This window comes from Magallana gigas, chromosome 7 (genome assembly GCF_963853765.1).
Source record: "Magallana gigas chromosome 7, xbMagGiga1.1, whole genome shotgun sequence".
Taxonomy (NCBI): Eukaryota; Metazoa; Mollusca; class Bivalvia; order Ostreida; family Ostreidae; genus Magallana; species Magallana gigas.
Window position 1 is genome coordinate 22,597,634 of NC_088859.1, and position 12,286 is coordinate 22,609,919.

At 32.0% G+C, this 12,286-nt stretch overlaps 1 protein-coding gene across 1 annotated transcript in view; it reads right to left on the reverse strand.

The window, feature by feature from the left end:
- Positions 1-993: 993 nt before the first annotated feature.
- LOC105336517 (bifunctional methylenetetrahydrofolate dehydrogenase/cyclohydrolase, mitochondrial) overlaps positions 994-12,286 on the reverse strand; it is a 52,081-nt gene continuing 40,788 nt past the window's right edge. Inside the window, exons 4-7 of the mRNA XM_011440864.4 lie at positions 12,025-12,132; positions 11,230-11,448; positions 10,820-10,939; positions 994-7,536 (exon numbers count right to left, since the gene is read on the reverse strand). Coding sequence (XP_011439166.2) covers positions 10,821-10,939; positions 11,230-11,448; positions 12,025-12,132 — 446 coding nt within the window. The 3' untranslated portion in view covers positions 994-7,536; position 10,820. The remainder of the gene's footprint in view (positions 7,537-10,819; positions 10,940-11,229; positions 11,449-12,024; positions 12,133-12,286) is intronic.

Consider the following 12,286-nt stretch of genomic DNA (forward strand, 5'->3'; position numbering starts at 1 on the left):
ACAGCACTTCTTTCACAGGTGTTTTTTTTATATTAAAAATCGGCAAAATGTGCTGCAAAAAATATCTTGGGACAGACTATACATGTAGTTTTAAATTCTTTAATTTATTACTCTTTAATGTAACATAGATATTAAAGCGATATTGATTTTTTTCGGTACCTACCTTGTTGCATTATTCGCAATACGTCGTTTTCACCTGTGTCTTTTTTTTGTATGTTGCCTTTCAGTTGTGCAGTGCTATTTACCCCCCTCCCCCCCCCTCCCCTCCCCCCTGCGTTTATCTTGCGTCGTCTTTATTCCATGACGTTGCATATTTGATCTTGCTGTAACTGTGGCTGCCCTTGATTATGCTTTTAGCATAAAACTAATTAGACTTTAACGTCAGGGTTGTTGAAATGGGTTTCTCAAAATAGTGTAAGTCCAAATATGATTTAGAACTCAAACGTTTAAGAAATTAAAGAAAGACATTGATAACAGATTGTTCACAAAAAACGTTTCCGGGGGAAGAACATTCTCTTGTAAGAAAAAAAAGGAAAAAGTTTTCAATTCACCGTGAAAGTGTTAAAATACGTTTTTTAGCATTGTTTCACCTGCACAAATTGATCCAGGTATAAATGTAATATATATTTTTCACTGTATTTTTATCCTCTTACATTGACTCACAATATATTGAGTTCATTCATTGTAAATACACTTTTCTATAAATGAAGTCATCCAGTCAAAAAGGGGGTGTATTACTGGCGTAAACATCCAACAATTGTCAAAACGAGAAGAAATTCTTGTCCAATTTGTTTTATGTAAGGTTTATTGGTCATATCGCTCACCTGAGGAATAATATCGTCTGACAGTTCATATATTGGATGTTCAAATTTCAAGCAAACAGAAAAAATCATTTCTTATAAATCATTCAATTGTCTCTTTTCATGCTTCTTCATACTAGATTGTTTATTTAAATTTTCCAAAAAAACGAAAAAAAAAACAAAACAAAACAAATTCTGAGAAACTGCAGAGGATTTTTATTAACATATCAAAAACACATACAAATAACAAACAATGCACAATATGCTGATACTAATACAAAAAAACCGTAAACCAACCCAGTCATAAATGAATAAAACAATTTTGTCTTCATAATGTGAACAAAAGGTCTACGGGCCACTTCGCTCACCTGAACAATAACATCGTCTGACAAAAGTTCATAATGGACCGAAAAACCTTATCTTTAAATATTAAAAATATTCTCCAGCCATTTTACCATCAATAAAGTCACTTTCAGAAGATTTTAAAACCCTCTACCCAATCTTTATTCTTCATTTGAACAATTATAATAGTCATTCACCAAAAGGATGCCTTGTGTCAAAATTGGTTAAAATTTGTTCAGTGGTTCTGGTCAAGAAATGAAAAAATTAAAAAGTTTACAGACAGACAAACAGATGCCAACTAAAAGGTAATTAGGAAAGCTCACTTAAGCATTCAACTTAGGTGAGCTAATAAAATATATTTCACAATCTTTTACCTGCAGACCTTAACATATCTGAACAAAACATTTCTGATAAACAATTATTCAACATATGCCACCATTTTATCAAAAATCAGAATACCTAACACCATGGCTTTCAGCACAAAATTTGATCCTCTGCAAATACATGTACAAACAATATTCATAAAACATGTAATCTCAACACATTACATAACACATACATAACACATGTCCTTTTCATCATCTGTTGAAACATATGTAAACAGACATCTCAATGCATAGACTAACAATTGATGTAAAGTTTTGAGATTCTTAACACACATCCCCAAAAAGGGCATAAAAAATCGACAAACCCTAAGCAAATTGGGCCTTAACAGTTACCTGAGGATGATAAAAGGAATCCATTTTCGATAAATACAATGCTGTCCCATGCATTATTGATTTATTTATAATGCATGGATAGAAACATTGATTACAGTAAAGGAAATATCTGCCTTAGATTTTTGAGAAGTTGTCTCAAACTCCAATCAAGATAGAAACAAGAAGCATTTAATAGCATAAATTTATATATTACCTCACTGAATATTATATAAATCCTCCCTTTTTTTTTTAGAACCCCTTAATCAACAGCCAGGAAATAAGTAAAGGCATTCCCATCCCTGCTCATAACAAAAATGCTCTCCGTGTGCATACTAGATGTATATAGAGTACAGAAATTATATGCTTTTTAACAATACCAAAACCTGATTCATTTTGCTCATCCAAACCATACTACATGTATAAAACGTTTCAGATTTTATCCAAAATTAATCATGCTCAAAAGAAATTTAGTCATGATTTACAAGTAGTATATTAACGTGGAATGTTAATCCAAATTTTATTTTATGATATTATATTAAAGTATCCTTTTTGAAACATGATTTTGTTGTTCAGAGAAGAATATATGCTTGTTTATATTATCGTAGGAATTTGAATAAATTTGGGAACGAAAAATATGAACAAAAGATGTTATTTTATTTTTATAAATATTTTTCTATTTAAAAAAAATTGTCATCACTGGACATGATTTAATAGATATTAATATCATGCATTTATTCACACCAAATTTTACACTTTACAGTGTATTACTTGAAACTAAAACAAACTTTCCACTTTCTCATAAAAAATACAAAAAAAAATTGTATAAAACTAGTATATTAATTGTTCTTGAACAATTAGAGGTCTTTCCACCTTTGTGTTTTATGTTTAATATGTGTTTGTTTCAATAGAATAAAGTATTTTTCTGCGTTACTTCATAAAAAAGTATCAAGAAATTAAGTATGCAATTTTTTATTGCTTGACCTTTGACCTTTATGTCATTTGATCGGACAAGGTAGATGCTTCAATCTCAAGTGGTTCGATGTATCTATGATTATTGGTTCAAAAGTTGTAAGTGTTTTCATTGAATGTTCATAACTTTCAGGAGCAATAACTGCTAGAAATGGACCTTGTAGCCTTTCGTTATGAAAAGATTGAAGGAGCCCCTAAATGTAATGAATACAATAGTAACAGTTTCAAATCTCTATCTCTAACAATTTATGAGGAGTATTATGTACAATGGGGGCAATAACTCTATAATTGTTTCAAGGTAGGGGCTGAAAGGTTGTATTTTGAAATGTCTTAAGAAGTTTTACTACATGTACATCTCCAAAAAAAAATTCTCAATACCTTCATAAACAAAAGAAATATAAAATCTCATTAATACACATATTTCAAATGTATTTGACCTTTGACTTTTATGACAATTTGATTGGCCAAGGTAAACGCTTCAATTTAAAGAGGTCCGATGTCTCTACGAGGTATGGTAAAAAAGTTGTAAGTGTTTTGATTGAATGTTAAAAACTTTCAGGGGCAAAAACTGCTAAAAGGGGGCCTCAGATCCTTTCGGTATGAATAGACTGAAGAACCCTGTAAGTGAATTGAAGACATTCATAAAAGTTCCAAGTCTCTAACTCTTATTGTTTCAGAGAAGTAGAGATAACAAGCATTTCGTACAATAGGGGCAATAACTCTGTATTTATTCAAAGGGGCTATATTTCAAAATGTCTTAATATGTCCTACTACATCAATGCAATTTTTTTTCTACCACCTTAAACAAAACAGATCTAAAAACTCATTAATTAAAATATTTCCAAATGAACTTGACCTTTGACCTTTATGTCATTTTGTTTGGCCAAGGTAGACACTTCATTCCCAAGTGGTCCAAAGTCTCTATGATAAATAATAAAAAAGTTGGAAGTGATTTTATTGAAATTTAAATACTTTCAGAGGCAATAACTGCTAGAAGGGGCCCCCAGATCCTTTTGGTATAGATGAATTGAAGAACCCTCTAATTGTACTGAAGATATTGGTAAAAGTTCCAAGTCTTTATCTCTTATGATTTCAAAGGAGTAGAGAAAACAAACTTTTTGTACACAGGGGCAATAACTTGGTAAGTTCTGGGGGTTATCAGGAACAGGGTCATTTGCTGCCATAACTTTTAATACCAAAAAAGGTGGAAAGACCTACTGATGAATTGCATAAATCCTTTACTGAACAACGAAATCATTTTTTAAAGAAATAATGCTCTCATGATACATAAGATAAAAGTTTGGTGTAGCATTCTACCTCAAAGGCCTTATATGTTGATTCCAAATGACCTTCAACAAAAAAAAAAAAAAGGAAAAAAAAGACAAAACAATAGCAATAGGTCACTTATAAACCTAAAGAGAGACAACCAAAAAACAAACAACAAAACATATCATTGCAAGTAAAAATTGTAAAACAAGTATTTATTTAGCTTTAAATGTATATCAAAGTTGGTTTACCACTTTTATGTTAGAAAAGAAAATCTATTTTAATCTATAAATGTTATAATTTGCGACAATTTTTAATAACGGTGAAAATGTTTGTGTTTGATTACTTATAAAATTTACCTTTATGCTGTTAATTATAATGCTCAATTCGATCACGGAACAAAAAATATCAAATATTAAACAATAAAAAATGTTTATTTTCCTGCCAGGAAAGTAATGCCTCCTCATGAATATCAATCTATCACGTGATATCGACAGCTAAATTTAGTCTATCATTCAAAAATTGGTGAAGGGTCAACATGTTCATAATTGTAATAGTTTCACAAAGGAAATGATATTTTCTGTAAAGCATAAACTTGTCCGACATATGAGTGCAAACAAATGAAAAAAATACAATCCTGAGTATATATATGAATACTTCCTTTAAAAAAAATGATGTAGAACTATGGGTTTCCCCTATGTGCTATTTTAAGATCTTGTAAGTGTTAATGCAAAAGTAAGGGTATCGTGAATGACACATGTATTTTACTCATTATACGAGTATGTATTTAAATTAACAACTGCTAAGCATATTAAAAATCAAGTCTGATATTTAATTAGGCAAACAATAACACCTGACTTGTGCAATGAGGTCGGTTTTGCTCTTCCTTCATCAATATTCATGAAAAGGTAATACTTTCCTGGCAGGAAAATAAACAAAAAATAAAATAAACAATTAAAAATCCATATCTTTGTAACAAGATGGAATTCACCATTGTAATTTACAGAATAAAGGTAACTTTTATAAGTAGACAAACACATGCTTTTTCACTGTCATTCAAAATTGACTCAAATTATAGCGTGCATAGCTTTAAATATAACCCAGTGGCACTAACAAAGCATAGTTTAAAAATTATTGTATGATTTTGATCTCACAAGTAGAACAGTCAGTGTATTTAGAGTTCGGTACAGAAAGGTGTCTCTTACATAGATAATAGGAGAGAACTATACAAATGCATTCTGTCCCATAGTACTTACAGGAACAAGAGGCCCAAGGGCCACATCACTCACCTGAGCAACAATAGCCATAACTGATCAAATCACCATTATAGAATCAAATTCAATTTTTCTTCCCTCCCCCCCCCCAATTGTGTCTTCATTGTACTCCCAAGAATCATGATTTGAAAAAAATACTTTAATCTGCACAACCTGTGTTTTTGCACAAGCTTCAGGGAACTCCATTAAACCCCCCCCCCCCCCCCCACCCCTTGAACTCTTTCCAAATGGTTTCAAAATACCTTAACTTTGATAAACAGCTTCAATCTTTTTCTTTTCAAGATATGTGAATTTACTAATTTCTTTCCTTGAAATTCCTGAGCAGAATAAAATAAGAAGACTAATATATACCCCCCCCCTCCTCGGGCTTCCCTTGCCTTACATAAAGGTGACCTGAAATACTATTAAAAAACACAACTTAATGTTTTTTTCCAAATATGCAGTCAGTTTTCATTCTGTGTCAGTAGACATTGTTAAAACATGTCTAAACTGGGAGACATGAAATATTAAATTTTGATAGATGGCTTTATTTTCTTTCTTTATATGCAGTTTTTATTCAATATCAGCAGAAGTAAAGAAGACTTTTTTAAAAACAATATATGCATTTAACACTATATGATTATGTTGCCCCGCCCTAAAGTCAGATCCCCTACCTCGAGGGACATGAAATTGATAATTTTGTTATAAGGCTTCCTGGTCTACAAAATTATGAATTCATTTTTCCTTATAGGTGTGTGGGAAAAGAGGAGATAATTTTTAAATATTATATGCATTAACACTATACATGCAATTTGGCCCCATCTTACAGTAAAAACCGATACTCCAGGGGACATGAAATTTACAATTTTAGTAGAGGACTTCCTGGTTAATATAAAAATAAATTTAGTTTTTCTTACAGACTTGTGACTGTACAGAAGAAGATTTTAAAACATTATATGCATTAACACTATATAGCCATATTGCCCCCGCCCTTACTGCCTGAACCCCTGACCCAGGGACCATGAATTTCACAATTTGGGTAGAGGAGTTTGTGGACATTATAACCATGCATTCAGTATTTTTCCCAAATGTGTGGGAGTAAAGAAGATTTTTAAGATTTGATACATTTCACTATATGGCTATATTGGCACTGCCCTCATCATAGCCATGCATTTAGTTTTAATGGGAGTTGAGAAGAATATTTTCTAAGAGTTAATACGTTTTTACTATATGGCCACATTGGCCCCACCCTAGAGCCTGAACCCCTTGACCCAGGGACCATGAACTTCACAATCTAAGTAGAGGGCTTCATGAACATCATAACTATGACTTTAGTTTTTCTAAAACATATATGGGAGAAGAGAAGAAGATTTTCTAAGAATTGACACATTTTTACTATAATTTTACAACTTCGGTGGAGGGCTTCATGTATTCAGTTTTTTTCTCACATGTGTGGGAGTAGAGAAAAAGATTTTTTTTTATATATTTGGCCCCACCTGTGGTGCCCCAGGGGTGGTAGAGTCATGATTTTCACAATTTACATTCCTGTTACCATAGAGATGCATCACACCAAAAATGGTAACAATTGGCCATGTAGTTTTCAAGAAGTTAAAAATGTTTACTCAGGTGACCTAAAAATACAATGACAACGATGATTACAGACAACAGACAAATATTAATCAGTTAAGCTCACTTGAGCCTTTGGCTCAATAATGATAGTAAAAAAATCCATGGGCAGTGATATTCCAGTTAGTACAAAAATAAATTTTATGCATTCAATCAAAAACTAGTGTATAACCCCTTTAACAATTTCAGTTCTACACTGAGATGATATGCAAGTTACTGGGTTTTTTTCAAGCATATATAAATATACACAGAATATAGATCCCATGATAAATGCTGCTTAAACACATTTGTTAAAATAATACATGCAGGTAAAAATTTTCAACCAGTAATCTCAAACACTAAAAAAACTCCTTACAAAATAGGGATGTACACACCAACTGCATATATTATTTCAATTCTCACTCAATTTCACACTAAAATACCGGAGTCATAATAAAACAAAACCATAGTAAAATACTGTTAAACATAAAATCTTCTCAATAACATTTGATGCATATGGCTGCATATTTTGGCATGGCACTTAATTATCTTGTCCCATCTTCTCAATTCTTTAAAGACACTCATTAATAAACAGAAAACAACCTACAAAAGAATCACTAGTTTCAATGGCCATTGCATTATGACAGTTCATCTTTGCATTTATCGCAAATTCAACATGGATGTACATGCTACGACTGATGTTGTATTGTGTTGAGTGATGACCAATAAAATCTGTGTAAATTTCAATTGCAATTTGGAACAAAAATTAAAAAAAAGATGATATTGCATCCTATGACACTTACAATATATATCATATAATACTGTTATAAAAAATGATGCAATATGATATTGTTACATTTCATATGACATTGTAGTTTTATACATTATTGTATCTAATCATATATTAAAAATACAATATCATAATATCTAATATATTATACAATTTAGTATTATATGATACTATTAGTATATCATATCACATAATACATCACAATATCATAACATATGACATTGTATTGTATGATATTGTATCATATTTGATACATAATGATATTGTATCATATGATACAATATTGTATCCTGTAGTAATATATTATATAATACTATATCATATTATACAATATTGTATCATAAGATACAATATTATATACAAGTATAACAATATCATATACGACAATTTCATTTAATAATATATTAAATAAACCAAAATCATATTATACAATATTGTATCATATGATACGATATCATATATATGACTGCCGTCATGAGAAAAGGGCCCTTATCTTTTAACGTCACAATGCTCAGAAAACGACATCAAAGTAGCGGCATCATAAACGCATTTTTTTAATTTTCTGTTTCTATTTTTTTTTCTGCGTCTGTGTTTTTTTTTTGTAATAAGAAGAGCCTAACCTTGTTTTAATATCGCGTTTAATATTTTTTTCAGTCAAATATTATATGTTGATTTAAAAATTCAACATTTAATTAATAAATTATACACATGCAACATCAATATCTACACATTTCGAACGCGTAATATTGCACACAAGTTGATGCTGAGATATCATAAAAATGCTGCTTTTGCATCCGCTATGAAACATATACACTACATTTTCCATTCTGCTGTGTGATGGAAATATGCTCTAATTTGGTTTTATAAATCATCGTTGGAAACCAAAGGCCCGTCTCGCATACACTTACACATTGCAAAAAATTGAATGCGGGACTGGTGATGATGATGATGATGATGATGATTTATAAAGTATTCTGAGTAAAATCGTACAACTTTAGTTTGCATAAGCAATACATGTATGATTTATTAAAGTAAAAAAAAAAACTACACTGCTTACTCGTTGTTGATAGGAGGGGATAAAGGCCGAGACATACCCAATCGATGCAGAACAGGGTTTTTTTTTCAAATCTAACAGTTATCAGGGTACTAAACAGCCAATGAAAATGCTTGTTTGAAAAACTGCAACTCGCAATCCTAATAGTGTCATCACTCAATGCATCAGTTTATCGATCGCAGCTTGTACACCCATGTTGGATTTGCAATAATGCATTTTTAATGCCCCAGGTGTCAAGTTAGACAATTCTAAACCCTGTTCATGTATTTTACTGTTTTACAATAAAAACGTTCATAGTTTTTAAAATGTTTTACTCATACAAAGCCAATGTTAAACAATCTAATGCTGATAGCTGAAACACAATTGCAAATTACTTCTTCAAAAAAGTTAAATTTACTCATGTGAAAACAATGTAATTGCTGAGATCAAAACATACTAGATGCTATCATAAGACAGTAATGCCTGCACCAAAGTGTTTGCCCTTGAATAACACTCCCTTGTAAGTGTTTTAACCAAGAGAAGGCCCGGCACATACAATTACCACTACTTTTTAACAAGAGGCCCATGGGCCTCATTGCTCACCTGAGCAACACTAGGCATGAAAAAAGCTTCATGGAGTCATAATACAAAATATCTGAACAATGTGGTATAAAAAATCTTATATTCAAAAATTTGTCACCCCCACTCCCCTCCCCGTTTTGACCCCATCCTACCCTCAGGGATCATGATTTGTATAAACTTAAATTTTCACTACCTGACAATGCTTCCACGCAAGTTTCAGCTTTTTTGGCCAAATAGTTCTTGAGAAGAACATTTTTAAAGATTTACTCTATATATTCCTATGTAAAAATTCTAACCCCCCCCCCCCCCCCCCCCATCCATTGTGGCACCACCCCACCTCCGAGGGTCATGGTTTTCACAACTTTAAATCTAAACTATCTGAGGATGCTTCTACATGAGTTTCAGCTTTCCTTGCCTAATGGTATCTGAGAAGAAGATTTTTAAAGATTTACTCTATATACCCCTATGTAAAAATTTGACCCACCCATTTTGGCCCCGCCCTACCTTGGGAGTCATAATTTTTACAGCTTTAAATCTACATTACCTTAGAATGCTTCAACACAAAGTTCAGTTTTCCTGGCATAATGGTTTCAGAACAGAAAATTGTTAAAGATTTACTCAATATATTCCTATGTAAAAATATGTCTCCCCCCCCCCCATTGCGGCCCCATCCTACCCCCGAGGGTCATGATTTTCACAACCTTGAATCTACACTACCTGAGGATGCTTCCACATATCTTTCAACTTTCCTGGCCAAATGGTTCTTGAGAAGAAGATTTTTGAAAATTTCTAGAAAATAATTCCTAACACTCTCCCTTTGCAAAAGGGCGTGTTCCTTAAATTTTCACAACTTTGAATCGCCTTTGCCTAAGGATGCTCAGGTGAGCTAATAATATGGTATAACAAGACCCAGTTTTAACTTTGAGAGTCAAGAACTGTGAAAGATTGCAGTTCAAGCCATCAAGTGTCACCTGTATCTGAGACCAATTACACATCAACTGGACACCTCCAATCATATTTTAAGAGTTGATTTGGCTGATGCATAAAATGTTAACGTTATGGGAACCTGGTTTTGTAAAAAAGTCATTTTTTACCTTCTACTAAACCTAAATGAGTAACACCTAAATGACAATTTAAATTTCCAAAACCTTATTGTGCATCTACAGAACATCCCCAATCATATTCCATCAGATTATTTAGACACTGTGTAAAATGTAAGAAAATCAAGTTCTGGGAAGCACGATTTTTGCAAAAAAAAACCCATTTTTTAGCGACTAATTGGCCCCTATGATTATATTGAAATGTCCAAAATCTAATTACAAATCAACATAACACCCAAAATCATATTCTAAGAGATTATAAGTTAAGTGCATTAAATATAATAGCAGTATGAGAAAAAAAAATGTGACAGACGAAGTACAAGAACAGCTAGGATAACAATATACCTTAACTTTCTTAGGAAAGTGCTGGTATAAAAATACCTTAATCAAATCTGTACTCTTTTTTGTAAGCCATAAGTGTGTTTCTGGTCAACATGGCTACAGTCATTGGTCCAACACCGCCAGGCACTGGAGTAATATAACCTGCCTTGTTTGCCACTTCTGAATGGAAAACAATAATAATCAAATAATGAAAAGTGGAGACTTCAAGAGAAATGTCATATTTAGCTCAATACAGTAGGATGAAGTCAAAGTAAATTTATACTATAAAGATATCAAGTAACTTGTGACGTCAATCTAACTAAGTGTTCTATTTTATCCCCTGATAAAAGCTTAGGGGAATACCACACAAGTCATAAATCATAGAAGACCCCTCACTTGAGACTTAATGAGTCACAATTGGCAAAATTCTTTTTGTTGCTGTATGTTCTATATGCATAGCCTCAACATACCATTAAAGTCAACATCTCCTACAATTTTTGTCTTTCCTGTTTCTTCATCTTTAATTCTATTTATTCCAACATCAATAATAGTGGCCCCTTCTTTGATCATGTCAGCTGTAATAAGTTTTGGTATTCCTGTTGCTGAGACTACAATGTCTGCTGTTTTTGTAAATATTCTTAGTTGATCGTCTGGTGTATACCTATGACAGATAGTTGTAGTTGCATCACCTGATGAAAGAGTAAAACAAATCTTAGTTCATGTAATTTTTAACAACTGCAATAAAAACTGTCACTTCTTTTGCCATATACTTGGAAAAACCTATTAACAGTGTTTTAAATTGTTAAATTATCTTAAAATATGAAATCAATGAGCCAATAAGAAGGCTGGATGGTCATCAAAATACCAATCAGATCTCCCATTAAATTTTAAAAGTGATATTTTTGGTAAAAAGTAACAATTTAGACTCAAATATTTTGCTTTAGAATTTGAACATTTTGAACACCTTCATACAGATCTGAGTTCTTCACCTAAGGAGAATTAATATAGTCTAAAACTGACCACAACCATCCAGCCCTCTTCAGTATATCTAAGATGGGACAGAATGGCAGTCCTCTGTATATACAGTACTCAAAAGTTGTACTGTTTTTTAAAGATATATTTGCTATAACAATTTAACATAAAAACTCAAATTTGATAAGAAAAAAAACAATTGAGCTTTGGCTAAGGTGAGCTAAAAATAGTTGCGGTATGCATCTTTTGGATAAGTGATGAAAAGCATATTTCAGAAATGAAGTCTAACAAACCAGCTTTTGTTTCATAGATTCCATCTGCATGGAGTAGCATGGCAATTGGCATTCCAACATTTTTTGATCTGCCACAGACAACTGCATTTTTTCCAAATGTTTCAATACCTATTGAATTTTCAAAAAAAAAAAATCCTTCGGTAAAAAGATAACATTATATGCTAGACATAGAGTGCTTTTATTCTCTAAAACCTTGAAAATAAGGCAGATTAAAAAAAAAAGAACTACTTTTGTCCTAATTAAACTAATACCCCCGAAAAAT